General features: G+C 44.3%; 1 protein-coding gene across 2 annotated transcripts in view; it reads left to right on the plus strand.

Moving 5' to 3' along the window:
* Positions 1–15,922, plus strand: part of Ptprb (protein tyrosine phosphatase receptor type B) — a 107,786-nt gene that overhangs the window by 57,750 nt on the left and 34,114 nt on the right. For both annotated transcript variants that reach the window (XM_055625993.1, XM_055625992.1), the window contains 9 exons: positions 3,606–3,869; positions 4,420–4,683; positions 5,518–5,781; positions 6,225–6,494; positions 9,974–10,237; positions 11,001–11,264; positions 12,282–12,563; positions 14,334–14,612; positions 15,040–15,189. In XM_055625993.1, coding sequence (XP_055481968.1) covers positions 3,606–3,869; positions 4,420–4,683; positions 5,518–5,781; positions 6,225–6,494; positions 9,974–10,237; positions 11,001–11,264; positions 12,282–12,563; positions 14,334–14,612; positions 15,040–15,189 — 2,301 coding nt within the window. The remainder of the gene's footprint in view (positions 1–3,605; positions 3,870–4,419; positions 4,684–5,517; positions 5,782–6,224; positions 6,495–9,973; positions 10,238–11,000; positions 11,265–12,281; positions 12,564–14,333; positions 14,613–15,039; positions 15,190–15,922) is intronic.

The raw sequence follows: 15,922 nt of genomic DNA on the forward strand, positions 1-15,922 counted from the left end.
TCAGATCTTGGACTTAAAGTTAGCTCCGCTTCAAGCCAGGGCCTAAAAAACCCTCGATTCGATAATCTTTCCCAAAATATGTGATGATCAAGACTACTGTGCGTTCTTTGAACACAAGGTAAAAATGTGGCCCTTTATAGTCCCTAGACTAGGGAGCAAAACTCTTAGCAGATGAACGCCAGCCAGGTCTTTGATGTGCTAGAAGGGACTAAATATAGACAACCACCATTTTCCCCATGTATTCCTGCTTTCTGGGGTTTACTTCTGAAATCTCTGCTTAAGGCTGACATCAATATTTTGTCAAGTCTTCCTTCCTGGGCTCCGGGTTGACTCTTGCACCTGAAACAGTTCTTTTTCCACGATCATCTGGGACAGTGATGTCACCCTGTTGGTGAGCTTTGATGCTGGGGCTGAATAGGAGCTTGGTACCTTCCTGGTCAATGAATCATCAAGGTTTCCCACCTGATCAGCCCTAGGGGGACTCCAGAAACACAGTAACCTCACGGTATAGAAGTTGTGAGGAGGAAAAAAAGTTGCAATTTCTTTCTATGTGTATTTTTAAAATTATGGCTGTCTTTGTGTGGACACATGCATGGGAGTGTGGGTGCTCAGGCAGTCTAGAGGAGGGTATGAAGGCCCCTGGAGCTGGAGTTGCTGGAGGTTGTGAGCCAGCTGCTGTGGGTGCTGGGAACCCAGCTTAGGTCCTCTCTGGGAGAGCAAAAGCATTCTTAACCACTTAGCCATTTGCAGTTCCTGGGTCTTCGAGGAGACGCTACATGGCTTCCTATATAGCTTTATTATAGAACGCTAGCATTGAAATGGTTCTCCTGTCTCCTCATTTGGTGATATTAAAAATCCCAAAGATGAAGAGTGGCGTTTTGAAGGTCGCGTGTCCGAACCATGGCAGGGTTCAGCCTTTACATCACGCCAAACTTAGAAGCACTAATTGGCAACAGAAATCATCTCTACCCTCAAATAACCTAAAGTTTAATTATGCTGATAATTACAATCATGACTTAGATCTGAAAAGCTGATTTTCACCTCCAGAATAACCTTATGTCAGCGCCTCCTATCGATCAACTCTGAGCCTAAAACTGACTAGAATTTAGGGCTCTATCTTCTAACTTTAACCTTAGGACTTCCATCCACCCACCTCATTAGCATTCCCTGTCCACATGACTCTAAGATTGCAAGGTGTTTTGCTAAGATTTTCTTCCCAAATGTGAGAAAAGCTATTTTCTGCTCAAAGCAGCATCTTGACTCTTTGACCAGCCTGAACTTGGATTTGGTGCGCCAATGACAAAAAGCCAATGACTCTAACTGGAGTTGTGCCTGAGTTATTGTCATGCTGATCTGGGCTGGCTGCCTTAATGCTCTTTAACTTCTCTAATGCTCTTCTTCCCCATTAGGCTGAACAGACCAATGCTTCTAATCCCGTGTCACGTCCTCTGGCCGTGCGTTAAAGCGGTTCTCACAAATGACTTCCAGTTCCACCTGGAGAGCCCCTTATTGACTTAGCGTCACGCTCAGCTACTTCTTCTTCCCGTAGTCATTGCTTTGCCTTCGGTAAATTGCCTGGATCACTGAAAGTTCTTAGTCTGTGCATATAGTGCCGTTTCAGAATTTCTCGTGTCCTCGGTGGCTAAATGCTAACAGAAATGTAATTGGTTTCAAGTAAAGGCCTCTCTTTGTTCCAGACCTGTGACGCACTATGTTCTAATGTAAAACTGGTCGGTAACGATAATCCAACAAAAGATATTAATACAACCTGTGTAAAAGCATCATGGTTTAGGTGGCAGAATGATGGAATTTCTGGCTGTTTTATGATTTGGGAGAGAGTAGAAGAAAAAGAACCTGGAGCTTGGTGTGTGCCCAAGCAGACATGCTGTGACATAAACCAAACTCCTACAGGCATAGAAGTGTTCAAAAGAGCTAAAAGAGACAGCTAATTAGAGCAGATGCTCAGTTCTTGGGGTCAAGCACAGTCTCTTTTCAACGCTTCTTCCTGTGAGTCTCCATGTCTGGTCCTAGTAGGACAGAAGCAGACACTGTAGCTGGGGAGGTGGCTCAGTCAGTAAAATGACTGCCATGCAGGCATAAGGACCTGAGTGTGAATCTCCAGCACACACATAAAAGCCTGGCATGGTGCCACACATCTATCATAGTAGCATTTTGGGTCTGTGCTGGAGAAGGCAGAGACAAGCAAGTAGGTGCTCATGGGCCAGCTGGACCAGCCAGCTCAGCCAACCTGACAAACTAGGTTCAGTGAATGACCCTCTCTCAAAAATAAGGTGGAGAACAATCAAGGAAAATGTCCATCTCTGGCCTCTGATTCACACAGGCACCGCATAGCATGTATATACACTTACACAAGAGAACTTGTAATTTATTACTGAATCAAAACTCAGCCCTGAATTGAAAACTAGACCATCCTTAATATCACAATTGCCTCACCACAGTGTTCCTAGTAAAATTCATTTTCCTGTTAACGGAGAAGAAAAACATCGGCTCATGGAACCATTTGTTTATATATCTATTGGAAGCAGTCTCGGGTTTACAAAATAGCATTAGTCATAATTCTTGCTTAAAAAAAACACACGCACACACACATCAATTTACACTTTGATTTTCCTAGGCATCTAGGTAGGAATTTTTACAAATTTAAAAAGGCATGAGACTGCTGCCTAAAATAAAAGCTAGCTAGGACTTTGACAGTAATCTGTATCCGATCACATGGTTTGTGCCTGACTAATCCATCCCACGATAGCCAGTGTCTTGACTCATCAAGTTCATCTCTTCCTTGAATAGCTTTGCTTATGTACAATCCTAGTGTAATAAGGTTTTAATTTTTTCAGTTGTTTTAACATGCAAAGGCATTTTTATGTATGTGATCTTTGAGGGATTTAAATTTTCAAAGTTATTGTTACATTGCTTAGAGTCACCCATAGTTCATATTTTGATATTCAAAGCAAGAGACCCAAATTTTTGTGTTTCAAGTTAATAAAAAAAAAATTAATAGTGTAATATTTCATTGTGTATGCACAACAGCTCATTGTCCGGCCTCTTTTGAAGGATAAGAAGGATAGATACCCTTTTTCATAGCTTTGCCTGCTTTCTATTTTGCCAAAGGAATACAGAATACCATCGCATTAGGGTCTGAGTCTGAGTTTCTTGGATGACTAGTGACTCAGAACATAACTTTGTATATGTTCTCATACGTGTTTCCTTTTTCTCCATTTTTCTTTTGAGTTTTTTTTTTTTTGGGGGGGAGGGCCTTTCTTGGTAACTTGAGTCACCAAGGTATGATGTGATTATTAATATCTGGATCGTCCTTTGTATTAGGCACTAGTTATTATGGTTATGTTCCATCTTATAAGAGACATTCTGTTGTCATTTAGTAGGTTAGAATGTATTCATCGTGTTTTTTACCAAGAGATCATTTTAAGGAATGTAAACACCTTTCCCCTTTGTGGTCTATAGTTCTGAGATTTACCTTTTAAATGCACACGATAAAAACTGTCTTCTGTGCTTCACTGTTTCGGGTGGTCATCTGTGATCACCTGCTCTCCTGGAATCACTAACACTTCAACTGTTCTCTTTTCCAGTGCCTGACAAGGTCCAAGGAATCAGTGTCAGCAACTCAGCCAGGAGCGACTACCTAAAGGTGTCCTGGGTACATGCCACTGGAGACTTTGATCACTATCAAGTTACCATCAGAAACAAAAACAACCTCATTCAAACCAAAATCATTCCCAAGTCAGAAAACGAGTGTATATTTGTTCAGCTCATCCCTGGACGCCTGTACAGTGTCACTGTCAGTACAAAAAGTGGACAATATGAAGCCAGTGAACAAGGGAATGGGAGAACGAGTAAGTGGAGGGGTCATCAGAAGGTCACGTGGCTGGACTTGATGGTCACTGAGTTTGCACTAAGTTCATGCAAACCCTGAGTTTTCTGTACTTCCTGATTCGTCAGTTATAGGCCCAATAACTCTCACCTGGAGCTTGTATCATTCAGCCAAGCAATGACTTGCAATCACAGAATATTTATTGGTAGATAAAAGCAAATATGGTGAGGGAGGAAGAAAAAAAAAAAAAACAAGTGTTTCATTTTTCTTCCCTGTCTTCTTGCATCAAGGCATTAAAATTCTAGACATCCTGTTTTATCTTCTGATTGAGATCATAACTCATTTTATAATTATATCCTACCAACATATAGCATAGAAGATTTATGTCAGGGGGAAAAAAATCACAACTTAAGTAGTAGCTTTCAATTTTTCTTGTTTAATTTTGCATGAAGTAATTCAAGGTTTTTCGGGGGGAGAGAGATGTTTGGCAGTTCCTTGAGTGTGAGTCACGAACTATGCAGGTAAACTTGATCAGCCCCTTTCCTAAAATAGCTTCTCCTCTCTCTCCCCAGTGCCGGAGCCTGTCAAGAGCCTCACACTCCTCAACAGGAGCACCGAGGATCTCCACGTGACATGGTCAAGAGCCAGTGGGGACGTCGACCAGTACGAGGTCCAGCTGCTCTTCAACGACATGAAAGTCTTTCCACCCATTCACCTCGTAAACACCGCCACCGAGTACCAGTTCACCGCGCTCACCCCGGGGCGCCATTACAAAATCCTTGTCCTGACCGTCAGTGGCGACGTCCAGCAGTCAGCCTTCATCGAGGGCCTCACCGGTAATTTGCAGTACTGTTCTTGAGCCTGAGTGGATGCAGTGTTGTATTTGACATGTTTGATAGTACAGGTGTTTAGATTAAGACTTGGAGAAATGAGAGACCGCAAGGAGCAGAAAGCTGTCCTGACTGTGACAACCCCCGTGGTTAACATGGAGGTGGCAAGGAAACTTCCAGAGGAATAACATTGAATGGGCGTGCCTCGCTGGGGCTTCTGGGGCACTCAGATTATATCATAGGTTTAATAAACAACTCTCCTGATGGGGCACCAGTTCTTTGGAATTTAGGAGGGATCACATTTTAATAATACAAGTTGACAGCTTATTGGGGGATGGGGCAGCCCCACAGCAGAGTATATTCTGTCCAGTCTTCTCAACCCTATGACTCGTTACTATAATCACCATTGGCATTTTTCTTATGCACAAATGTATGGAGATTAAATAATGTCCCTATTATGGCATAGCTAGTAAATAAGAAAGCCAAGTCTAGCCCTCAATATATGGCTACCATTTTCATTTCTCTTCGTTGGTCTTGATCTCTCCCTGAACTTTCTCTCTTTAACCTCTGTTTGGGCAGAAGAGTCAGAAAAATAAAAAGGCAAATTTGTACCTTTTTTTTTCACACACACCCTTTCACTAAATGGTAAAATGTTAAAAAGCAATTTTAACGTTTTTAACACAACCTGGGGAGATGCTAGGGAGGGGACCCAAGGCCTCATATGATAGGCAAGTGTCATAGCGCTGAGCCACACCCCCAGCCGGGCTTGGAAACGTTAGTTAAATATCCCCATTGTTCATTTCTTAAGTGATGTTTTCTTAAGTTTGTTTTCTCTTTCAGTTCCCAGTACTGTCAAGAATGTTCACGTTTCTGCCAACGGAGCCACAGATAGGTTGATGGTAACCTGGACCCCAGGCGGGGGAGACATGGACTCCTACGTGGTGTCAGCATTCAGGCAGAACGAGAAGGTTGAATCTCAGACTATCCCCAAGCACATCTCTGAGCACGTTTTCCACAGACTGGAAGCCGGAGCCAAATACAGGATTGTCATTGCTTCTGTCAGTGGGTCCCTGAGCAACCAGGTGGACGCGCTCGGGCAGACAGGTAAGCCCCTAGCTGGCAGGAACCCAGATAATAGAGGGCGCCCCGATTCTCCACAGTGGAACCACGTACGAATGGGTCTAATTTAAAACTGCACATGAAAGTCTGATTTAAAGATGCCTACAATTTGCAGCAGTTTCAAGAGCATCCCTCATCTTTGCTTCGTATGCTCTTGTCTTGATAGAGATTTTCTTTAAAATAATTAAGTGTGATGGGGGAAATGTATACCTGCTAAAAAAAAAAAAAAAGGATGTTTCAAAATTTATGTATAGACAGAAGTCTTTGTAACTATGCACTTTTCAGACTTTTTTTTTCAAAAAATTCAAAAATTTTAGGGAATGAAAGTGCAATTGTGCGCTGTGAGTTTAGAAAAATTTTCCTCAGTTGAGTGCTTTGCTCTAAGCGGTTGAGCCTGAGTTTTTCTTGCTCTTCTTGTTTCTTTGAAGTTCCAGCGTCCGTCCAGGGGGTCGTTGCAGACAATGCGTACAGCAGTAACTCCCTGACAGTGAGTTGGCAGAAAGCTGTCGGCGTGGCGGAAAGATACGACATCCTGCTTCTGAATGAGAACGGGCTTCTTTTGAGCAACACGTCAGAGGCAGCTACCGCCAAGCAGCACAAATTTGAAGAGCTAACGCCCGGCAAAAAATACAAGATGCAGATCGTAACTGTCAGCGGAGGACTCTCTAGTAAGGCAGCCCAGGCTGAAGGCCGGACGGGTGAGTGACACAGCTTCCTGCCTTGGGCCAGCTCCCTCCTTGTCTGCTGTGGTGTGGACACTGGAAGGTGAGAGAGTGAGGCCATGCTGGGGGAAGGGTATGTCACTCTAGTCACATTCATCCTTATTTCACAGTCCCACATGAGCCAGCCAAGCCACATGGGTTTTAGCCCGCCATACTCCAATTCTGTCTCGTCATTAAAACCGGCACCATCAGTTGACTGTGGCCGAAGCCTACTTTGCTACAAACTTGACCATTTGAAATGGTGCAAAGGTACTAGCATATAGCCCTCCTCAAAGTTAGAAACTGGAACTGAAATAAGATGTCATGTGGTGTCAACAGCCTTTCGAAGTTCTTCAGGGAGTAATCCACTCACTCCATGCCTTTTTCACGTCCCTTGGCCCGTAGTGTGGCCCAGTAATGATGTCATTTCAATCTCTAGATCTGACTCTCTGATCTTCTGCATCCTCCAACCTTTGAGGACTCTTGTGCCAGGACTCTGTATTTTCCAATGGTCTTATGTGACTGCTGTGAAAGGGTCATTTTGTCTCCCAAAGGAGTCATGACCCACAGGTTGAGACTCATGATCTTGAAAAAGATAGCTCTATCTAGTCCCACTATCTTTGTACAATGTAACACTGAAAGTCTTACTCAGAGAAAGTTGGCAAGACAAAGAACTGAGAGGAAAAACAACACAAGTAGGATGAGAGAACATTGAATTATCACTGCTTGTGGATATGATTTATCTCACACATACACACACACACAAGAAAACCTATTGAGTCCACAGAAGCCTGTTAGAGCTGATAAACAAATTCAGTAAAATTCCAGGATGCAAAATCAGCATACAAAAATCAAAACATTTTTGTGCAACAATAACAAAATTCCTGAGAAGGAAATCATGAACAGAATACCGTTCACAATAGTTACAAAGAAAATAAAATGCCTAGAAAGTTACCTAAGAGAGTGAATGGCCTCTACAATGGTAATTATAGATCCCTCATAAAAAAAATTGAAAAATAAATACAAACACGAAAGTGGAAAGACCTTCCACACTAATGTATTATAAATATGAATATTACCAAAATATAAGTCACCTAAAGTGACTTACAGATTCAGTTCAGTGCCCATCAAGTTTCACAGAGCTAGAAAAACATTCTAAAATTAGCACAAAAGATGGCTAAGTAGCTACAGCAATCTTGAGTAAAAAGAACAAAGCTGGAAGTAGGATACTACTTGACCTTAAAATACACTGTAAATCTACAGTAATCAAAACAGCATTACAGCGCCATAAGGAACAGTCATTCTAATCAACGGATTACAGTGGAGCATTCAGAAATAATCTCACATATTTGAGGCCAACTGATTCTTAACAATGGTGCCAAAACCATTACTGGATAAAAGGCTACAACCCCTTCAATAAATAGTGTTTAAAAGCTGTTCAAGTTCAGTGGCACACGCCTGTAATTCCAGCACTCAGGGAGGCAGAGGTAGGTGGACCACTATGAGTTCAAGGCCAGCCTGGTCTACATAGTGAGTCCAGGACAGCCAAAGCTACAAAAAAAAAAAAAAAAAAAAAACCAAAAAAACAAAACAAAACAAAACAAAAAAACAACAACTCAAAATGGATCAAAGGCCTAAGGTTTGTTTGTTTCTTTGTTTGTTTCTGAGACAGGGTCTTACTATGTTGACTAGCTGGTCTCGTTAAAAGCATACACACCATAGCTTAGTTGTAAGACCTGAAAGTATCAAGACAACAGGAAAACACTTCAAGCCATCAGTGTGTCCAGTTACAATTGCCAGCAGGGGCAAGGGTGGGCACGTTATAGCAAACAGAAAGGCTTCTGTGCAACAAAGTCAAGCAGCCACCAGAAGGAAGAGGCAACCAAAAGAACTGGGCAAATGTTGGGGACCCTGTTTGCCTCACAAAGTTATTTTCATCCAGAATGTATAATGAATTCCAATATCTAATAGCAAATTATTTGAGTTATAGTGGACAAAGGATGATGAGATGGTGGTTGGGTTGGATTGGCTTTTGTGTGTGTTGGAGTGGAGGTTACTGTGTGCTTGATTTTTGTTTTGAGACAGGGTTTTCCAAATAGCTATGGCTAGCCTATGTCAGCCCACCCCACTGACCATAATGGTTCAGACCTTGGGTAAGCCTCTTACCACAGCCTCCTAAGAGCTGAGGTTTCAAGCATGCACCACCATGCCCACCAAAGTGTGCTTGTAGAATTCATGTGGCCAATAAACTTATGGTGGAAAAGATGCTTAGGTTTATTCAACATCTGGAAACGCTGCAGGTCAAAACCCCAGTGAAAAACCTAACCCATGTCATTTTTAGAGTGATTTGGGTTTTTCCTGTTGTTTTTCTTTCTCATACCTACTGTTAGCTTTCCCTCTCTGCACATCCACTCCTCTTCCTTAGGGCCTCCCCTCTGCAGTCTAGTAATCATCTCTGAGTCCTCTGCTAGCACTCAGAGGTAATCTTTTGATCTTTACTCTAATGGACATCAGAAAAATACTTAGATGCACAGATCAAATCAACTTTTATTCTGTATCTTAAATGTGTCTATGGCGGTAATTTCCCACCATTGTTTCCTGTCCTCTTGTGGCCCTTTTGTAAACTAAATGGTTTGGCATCAGTAAATCACAAACTTCCTATTTCTTTAGTTTTGGGGATCCATGTCTTTGCTGTTCCCTTCGGGCAGGGAGTAAGATTTATCGATGGGCGTTCAGTAACAAAACACGGTCCTGAACACCGTGAACAGGCTTGTGCTTGACCCCACAGCCACCAAGGATGGAGCAGTGTCTCAGCTGCCATGCGCATCTTCAGATTCATAGGCCTTCGCCTTGACCAAGCTCCCTGAGGTGTAGACCCTCTGGCGGCCGTGGAATTTGCAAGCATGGCTCTCCATTCTCGATCGCGTGCTCCTTCTCCTGCAGCGCGATACACAGGGACAGTGATGGGGCAATAGGAACTCTGGCCATGGTGCCGGAAGGCAGTGAGTGGTTTGCTCAGCCCTCCTGATGCTGCGACCCTTTAACCCAGTTCCTCACGCTGTGGTGACCCCCCCTCCCCTGACCATAAAATTATTTTCATTGTTACTTTGAAACGGGCATTTTGCTACTGCTGTGAACTGCAATGTAAATATCTCATATCCAGGGTATCAGATATGCTACCCTTGTGGGGGTCGTGACCCACAGGTTGAGAACCACTGCCCCCCAAAGCACATGAAATTCTTGTCTGGAGCACAGACAAAATAAGAGACAGACACACGTCAGCTGAAAAGGGCAGTCACCAAAGCCTCTCAGGGGAGCCCGTACTAGGAAGCCGTTGTTTGCATCTATCGAAAGCCGACTACCCTAAAAGCAGGATGTTAGGTTTGGGGTTGAATGTGTCCATGAAGGGTGTCAGTCCTGGTCTGTGTCTGGGATCCAAAATCGCTGACCCACCCTCCTGTCCCTTGACTCTCCAGTCCCAGCAGCTGTCACCAACCTGAGGCTCACAGAGAACTCCACCAGACACCTGTCCTTCAGCTGGACCGCCTCGCAGGGCGAGCTCAGCTGGTACAACATCTTTCTGTACAACCCGGACAGAACGCTTCAGGAAAGGGCTCAAGTTGACCCGCTGGTGCAGAGCTTCTCTTTCCAGAACTTGCTACAAGGCCGCATGTACAAGATGGTGATTGTGACACACAGTGGGGAGCTGTCCAACGAGTCCTTTATATTCGGCAGAACAGGTAGGACCCAGGCTTAAACAGTAACGGGTGGCAAGGGAGGTGCCGTCACAGCCATTGGCTCAGCCTTGACTTGTTCTTCTTGCCCGTTCTGTCCAGAGCGGAGCTTTAGGTGACTGTGTGTGATTGAAACCTTTGTTCCTAACTTGGAGTAGGGATGAGTTGTGTCCTCCTCATTCCATGGGCTTCTGTTCCTTTGCCTCTGTTTAGTTATCTAACGGGGTTTGTGGAAAATTACCCCTGCTCCTCTAGTGGCCCTAGTCAAACTACCCCCTGCAATTTCCTATGAGGAATAGATGGAGGGCAGAGCAGGTCCAAGGGGGTGAACTACAAATCACACACACACACTCACTCACACTGACTGACCACTGTGGTCAGTCAGAAAATGATGTAACTGAGAAGCTAACGGTAGACTCAGAGGATGGTTACAGGATGGTGGCTGTCAGAGTGGTGAGTCAGTCTAGAAGAAGCTGAGACCGTTTTCTGGATCTTTTAGAAGCTAACCAGCACATTGCTGCCTAACTAACAGCCACTGAATGGTCCATTATGAAGAACCACCACCTGCTTTGACTTGTTTTAATTTGTACCATTACTATCCGATATGAGCCCAGCGTGAGCACTCTGAACCATCGGCGAGAACCCGATGGTTCAGAGTCCACAGTGCAGGCAACTGGACCATGGGCCCAGCCCAGCTCAGGCTCTCACCTGTGGCTCAGCATAGTTTTGCACCTGTTCTGTCCTCAGCGTGAGTTTTTCTCCTTCTCAGTCCCAGCTGCCGTGAATCATCTCAGAGGATCCAATCGGAACATGACAGACAGCCTTTGGTTCAGCTGGAGCCCGGCCTCCGGGGACTTTGACTTCTACGAGCTGATTCTCTACAACCCCAATGGCACGAAGAAGGAGAGCTGGAAGGACAAGGGCCTGACAGAGTGGCGCTTTCAAGGTCTCGTTCCTGGAAGGAAATACACGCTGTGTGTGGTGACGCACAGTGGGGACCTCAGCAATCAAGTCACAGGGGAGGGCAGAACAGGTAAGAAGCCCAGTCAAATGCTGAGAAGCGCTTTAATTATGATTTGAGGGATAAGATGGTTTGGGGGGTAGAGCGACTTGCTGCTCAAGCATGAGGAGCTAGGTTCAAATCCCCAGGACCCAAGTAAAGTGGAGCTTGAAAGCATATGTCTGTAATCCCCCCATCCCCTCCTAAGGCATGATGGGAGGTGGGGACATGAGTAGCTTGTAGACAGACAGTCTGGCCTACACAGGGGCAGACACAGAAGAAACCAGGCCTCAGTCAAGGTAGAACGCAAATATCCGAAGTTGTCCTCTGACCTTCATACATGCACCATGAGATGTATACATGCTCTCATGTGCTCTCTCTCTCACATACACACAAAGACACACAAGCACACATGTACACACACATGTACACACACACACAAAAAGGAGAGAGATGGGCACATGCTCACACATAATGCACACAATGAGAAAACAAAACCAAGATATGCTTTGTGGAAAAAGCACCAGGTTCTTAATTTTGGGCTGTCACTCACGTGCAAGAAGACCATTGAGCATCTCAGCCTCCATTTTCAGGTAGAAAAAATGAGGACAACTAATGCATCACCATTGTGTTGCGATGGAGTAGTCTCTTCTGTGTGCTATTTTGCCTCTCATGCACACAGATAATCTCTGTATCCCGCCTTGAAGTCAGTTCCCAAGATTCTCTAAAACTGGACAGAACTCTCTCTGAGCTCCAGCCCTACTGCTTTCCAATACGGTGGAATGCTTTCCTAAACACGTAACACACCCAGGACACACTCCTGCTCTGTAGCACTCTAGTCAGGAGGCTATGGTTACGAATAGTTAAGAAAAGGCATATAAAATGCTAGATAGTGCCTTATACAGGAGAGTTTCTATAAAAGAAAGTGTCTACACCTATCGCTATGTTATCTCTCTGTACGTTAAAGCAGATCTGATGTCCAGTTCAGTGCTCTCATTCCGTTATGTCACAAATCTGACTGTGTGGCTTTCCCTTTTATTTTATGTATAGCCCCAAGTCCCCCCAGTCTCTTGTCATTTGCTGATGTTGCGAACACTTCCTTGGCCATCACCTGGAAGGGACCCCCAGACTGGACAGATTACAACGACTTTGAGCTGCAGTGGCTCCCTGGAGATGCGCTGACAGTCTTCAACCCCTACAGCAGCAGAAAGTCAGAAGGACGCATTGTGTATGGGCTTCGCCCAGGGAGGTCCTATCAGTTCAGCGTCAAGACTGTCAGCGGAGATTCCTGGAAAACCTACAGCAAACCAATTTCTGGGTCTGTGAGGACAAGTACGGCTTGTTTCGCTTATCTTGGGTTTCCGATGGGATGAGAGGACCATCTTATTACAGTGGGGCTTGAGTTGAATGCACAGTTTAGTTTGAGATGGCTAGACTTGGATTCGGGTAGACGTCTCCTTTGATTTCTTTATTCATCCAGCATTAAGAGCAATACTCAACAAAGAAGTGATCCCTGTCCCCGTGGAGCTTTGGCAGACAGGACTGTCATTGAAAGAAAGTTGCATTTTGGGTGTGAAAGGGAAATAAATGTCACTGAATTCATGTCAGAGGCACTTGACCCAAAACAAGGAGGCTTCCTGAAAGAAGAAACATCTAAATTGAAACGTACAGAGAACAGAATTCACCGGGTACAGGTGAAAAAAAGAAGTGGAGAATAGGTAGAGAAAATAAAACACTGGAAGACCCTGGGGGAGGAGAGAGAAATGTGGCAACATTCTCTCTCCAGGAGCAGAGTGAAGTTTAATTGGGCAGAGAATGAGCATGAAGAAGAAAGGAGCCCAAATGGCTTATTTGCCAGGCTTTCAATGTGGGGCTTCACACGAAGTCAGGCTGCCCTAAACCCACAGAGACACCGCAGCCATATTTAGGTTTTAGAAACTTACTCTGAGTAGAAAATAGACTGATAGATTCCTTCCAGGTTTCCAGGAGAGACTGGAAGAAGGAGATGGAAGTTAGCATGCTAGCACTTGGAGGATAACGAGTCACCGAAGTTATTTCTCAGCCTCACATTCAGCAGTGTTTATGGAGTAATGACTCTGCCAGCCAGGGTTCCAGGTGGCTGTCCATGTTTCCAGCCTGAGATCTTTGCAATAACTGTATGAAGTAGTTTGCACAGATGGGTTGTAGAGGTGGGAAGTCGTTTACTTGTCCAGACGTGTTGGTAAAGACTTTGCATTCAGGTTGGGGTCTCGCCTCACCTTCTGTCTAGCCAGTTCCAGTGTGCTCACAGATGTTTTTCCAAGCATTCTGGTGATTTCTCTAAAGGGGCAGTGCTTTCACTTTCAGTGGGCAGTTTCAGCGTTGTATTGTTTTGGTTTGGGTTTGCAATGTGGAAGAGAGAACTCTTGGCTTCACATGTGCCAGCCAAGTGCTAAATTACCTAGCTACATCCTGAGCTACATTTTAAACTATTTCTTTTACATTTATTTGTTTATCTATCTATTTACTTTTGTGTGTGCTCTCATGAGTGTGCATGTGTGTGCACGCCACAGCACACATGTGTGTGGAGATCAGAGGACAACCTGGGGAAGTCATTTGTCCTTCTGATCATGTAGATTGCAGGGACTAAACTCCAGCCATCAGGCTTGCTGGCTAGTCCCTTTACCTACTGAGCCATCTCCCTGGCCCTGTTTCTCTCTCTCTCTCTTTCTCTCTCTTTCTCTCTCTCTCTCTCTCTCTCTCTCTCTCTCTCTCTCTCTTGTCTTTTAAGACAAGGTTTCTCTGTGTAGCTCTGTCCATCCTGGAACTCACTCTGTAGACGAGGCTGGCCTTGAACTCACAAAGCTCAGCCTTCCTTTGCCTCCCAAGTGCTGGGATTAAAGGCATGTAGCACCATAGCCCAACTTAAACAGTATTTTTTTTCAGAGTGCAGTCTAATAGCCAGCCAGAAATTTTCCTGAAAGATCTTTAAAGATATCTTCCCTAAAAAGCAATTCAGTAAATTGCGGAGACTGTCTGTTTACATCTTAGACGGTTATCCCCAAAAGTGCCGGAGGAAATGTCCACAGCGCTGAATTGTGTCTCTTCCCCTTGCACCTACAGAGCCAGACAAGATACAAAACCTGCACTGCCGCCCTCAGAACTCGACGGCCATTGCCTGTTCTTGGATACCACCTGATTCCGACTTTGATGGCTATAGCATTGAATGTCGAAAAATGGATACCCAAGAAATTGAGTTTTCCAGAAAGCTAGAGAAAGAAAAATCTCTCCTCAACATCATGATGTTAGTGCCTCATAAGAGGTACCTGGTGTCCATCAAGGTGCAGTCGGCCGGGGTGACCAGTGAGGTGGTTGAAGATAGCACCATCACTATGATAGACCGTAAGTGTTCCCAAAGGTCTGCACTCGAGCTCCTGTCACACAGGGTAGAAGGCTTTGCATCTCCATCTCTCTCAGTCATTTCCATCACTCCCATTCCCTTGCCCACAGTCCATATATATATAACCCTGTCTTGTTATTACATGGAGCAGAGGATCAAATGGCTCCAGGAAACATCGACTTTTCTCTGAGTAGAGTTCTCCATAACTAACAAGTCAATGTTAACGTGCGCGAACGAGTCGGGATTTAAGTGCCTCATCCAGTTATCTAGAACTGGTGGAGCTCTTAAGGAACTTAATGCTACAGCCCGAGAAAATCCTGCAGAAAAGACGCCCCTTTTGTTAGCCTCTTTCAGACTTCACCTCTCTGATCTGTTCAGGAGGAGAGAGTACCCCTATGACCCTTCTTGGCTCCCCACCTCTTTTTCTAGGCCCTCCTCCACCGCCTCCGCACATCCGTGTGAATGAAAAGGATGTGCTGATCAGCAAATCTTCCATCAACTTCACCGTCAACTGTAGCTGGTTCAGTGACACCAACGGAGCTGTGAAATACTTCGCAGTGGTGGTGAGAGAGGCTGACGGTAAGTAATGACAAACCGATGAACTCGGAGACACAGAGCTTCCTTCTTAAAGGTCATGTGAGGGATCCTTTGACAACAAGTTTGAAGAGTAGAAAATTAAGTTTTCAAACTCAGTTCTGTCTCTGCGAGATACAAGGAGATAGTTACAAGCAAAGCTGCCCAGAGGCTCTTGGCAACGAAGCCTGTTATAAAGGGTCTACAGATACGCCTGTTCTAAAGATAACCCTGTCATCTTTGGGCATAAAGGAGAATTTAAAAATAACAAAACAATAACCATTGAGCTAAACAGAGTTGCCCACACTTGAAGAAGCCAGCCCTCAAGCTGAGACAGAAGGGCTATTTAAGTTTAAGGCCATCGTGTGCTATGTAACAAAAGCAATTAAAAAAAAGTACAATCCGTTTTTAGAGCACTTACTATTTCCCAAGCAATATTGGAAATGAAATACCATCTTGGCTACCTACCAATTTTATTCACTCTTTTTTTTTTTTCATAATTCTGCATTTAAGTAGCAATCTACCTCAAGATCATTTATCTCTTTGTCCCAAATGCCTCTGACAGCCAGATACTCCCAAACTATGCATCAATTCTCAAAACTTCCCAAAAGCTTACAAGGGATAAATGATGTTCATTTGAAATATCACTCTTTTACAGAGTTTGTTTTTCTGAATTCCGTTTGCTTGATCTTACTGTTGCTTGTTTTGAGTGGCAGGCTTTTTCTTTTTCTTTTTTTTT

Source organism: Psammomys obesus, unplaced genomic scaffold (assembly GCF_907164565.1).
Source record: "Psammomys obesus unplaced genomic scaffold, mPsaObe1.curated_primary_1811, whole genome shotgun sequence".
NCBI classification, from domain to species: domain Eukaryota; kingdom Metazoa; phylum Chordata; class Mammalia; order Rodentia; family Muridae; genus Psammomys; species Psammomys obesus.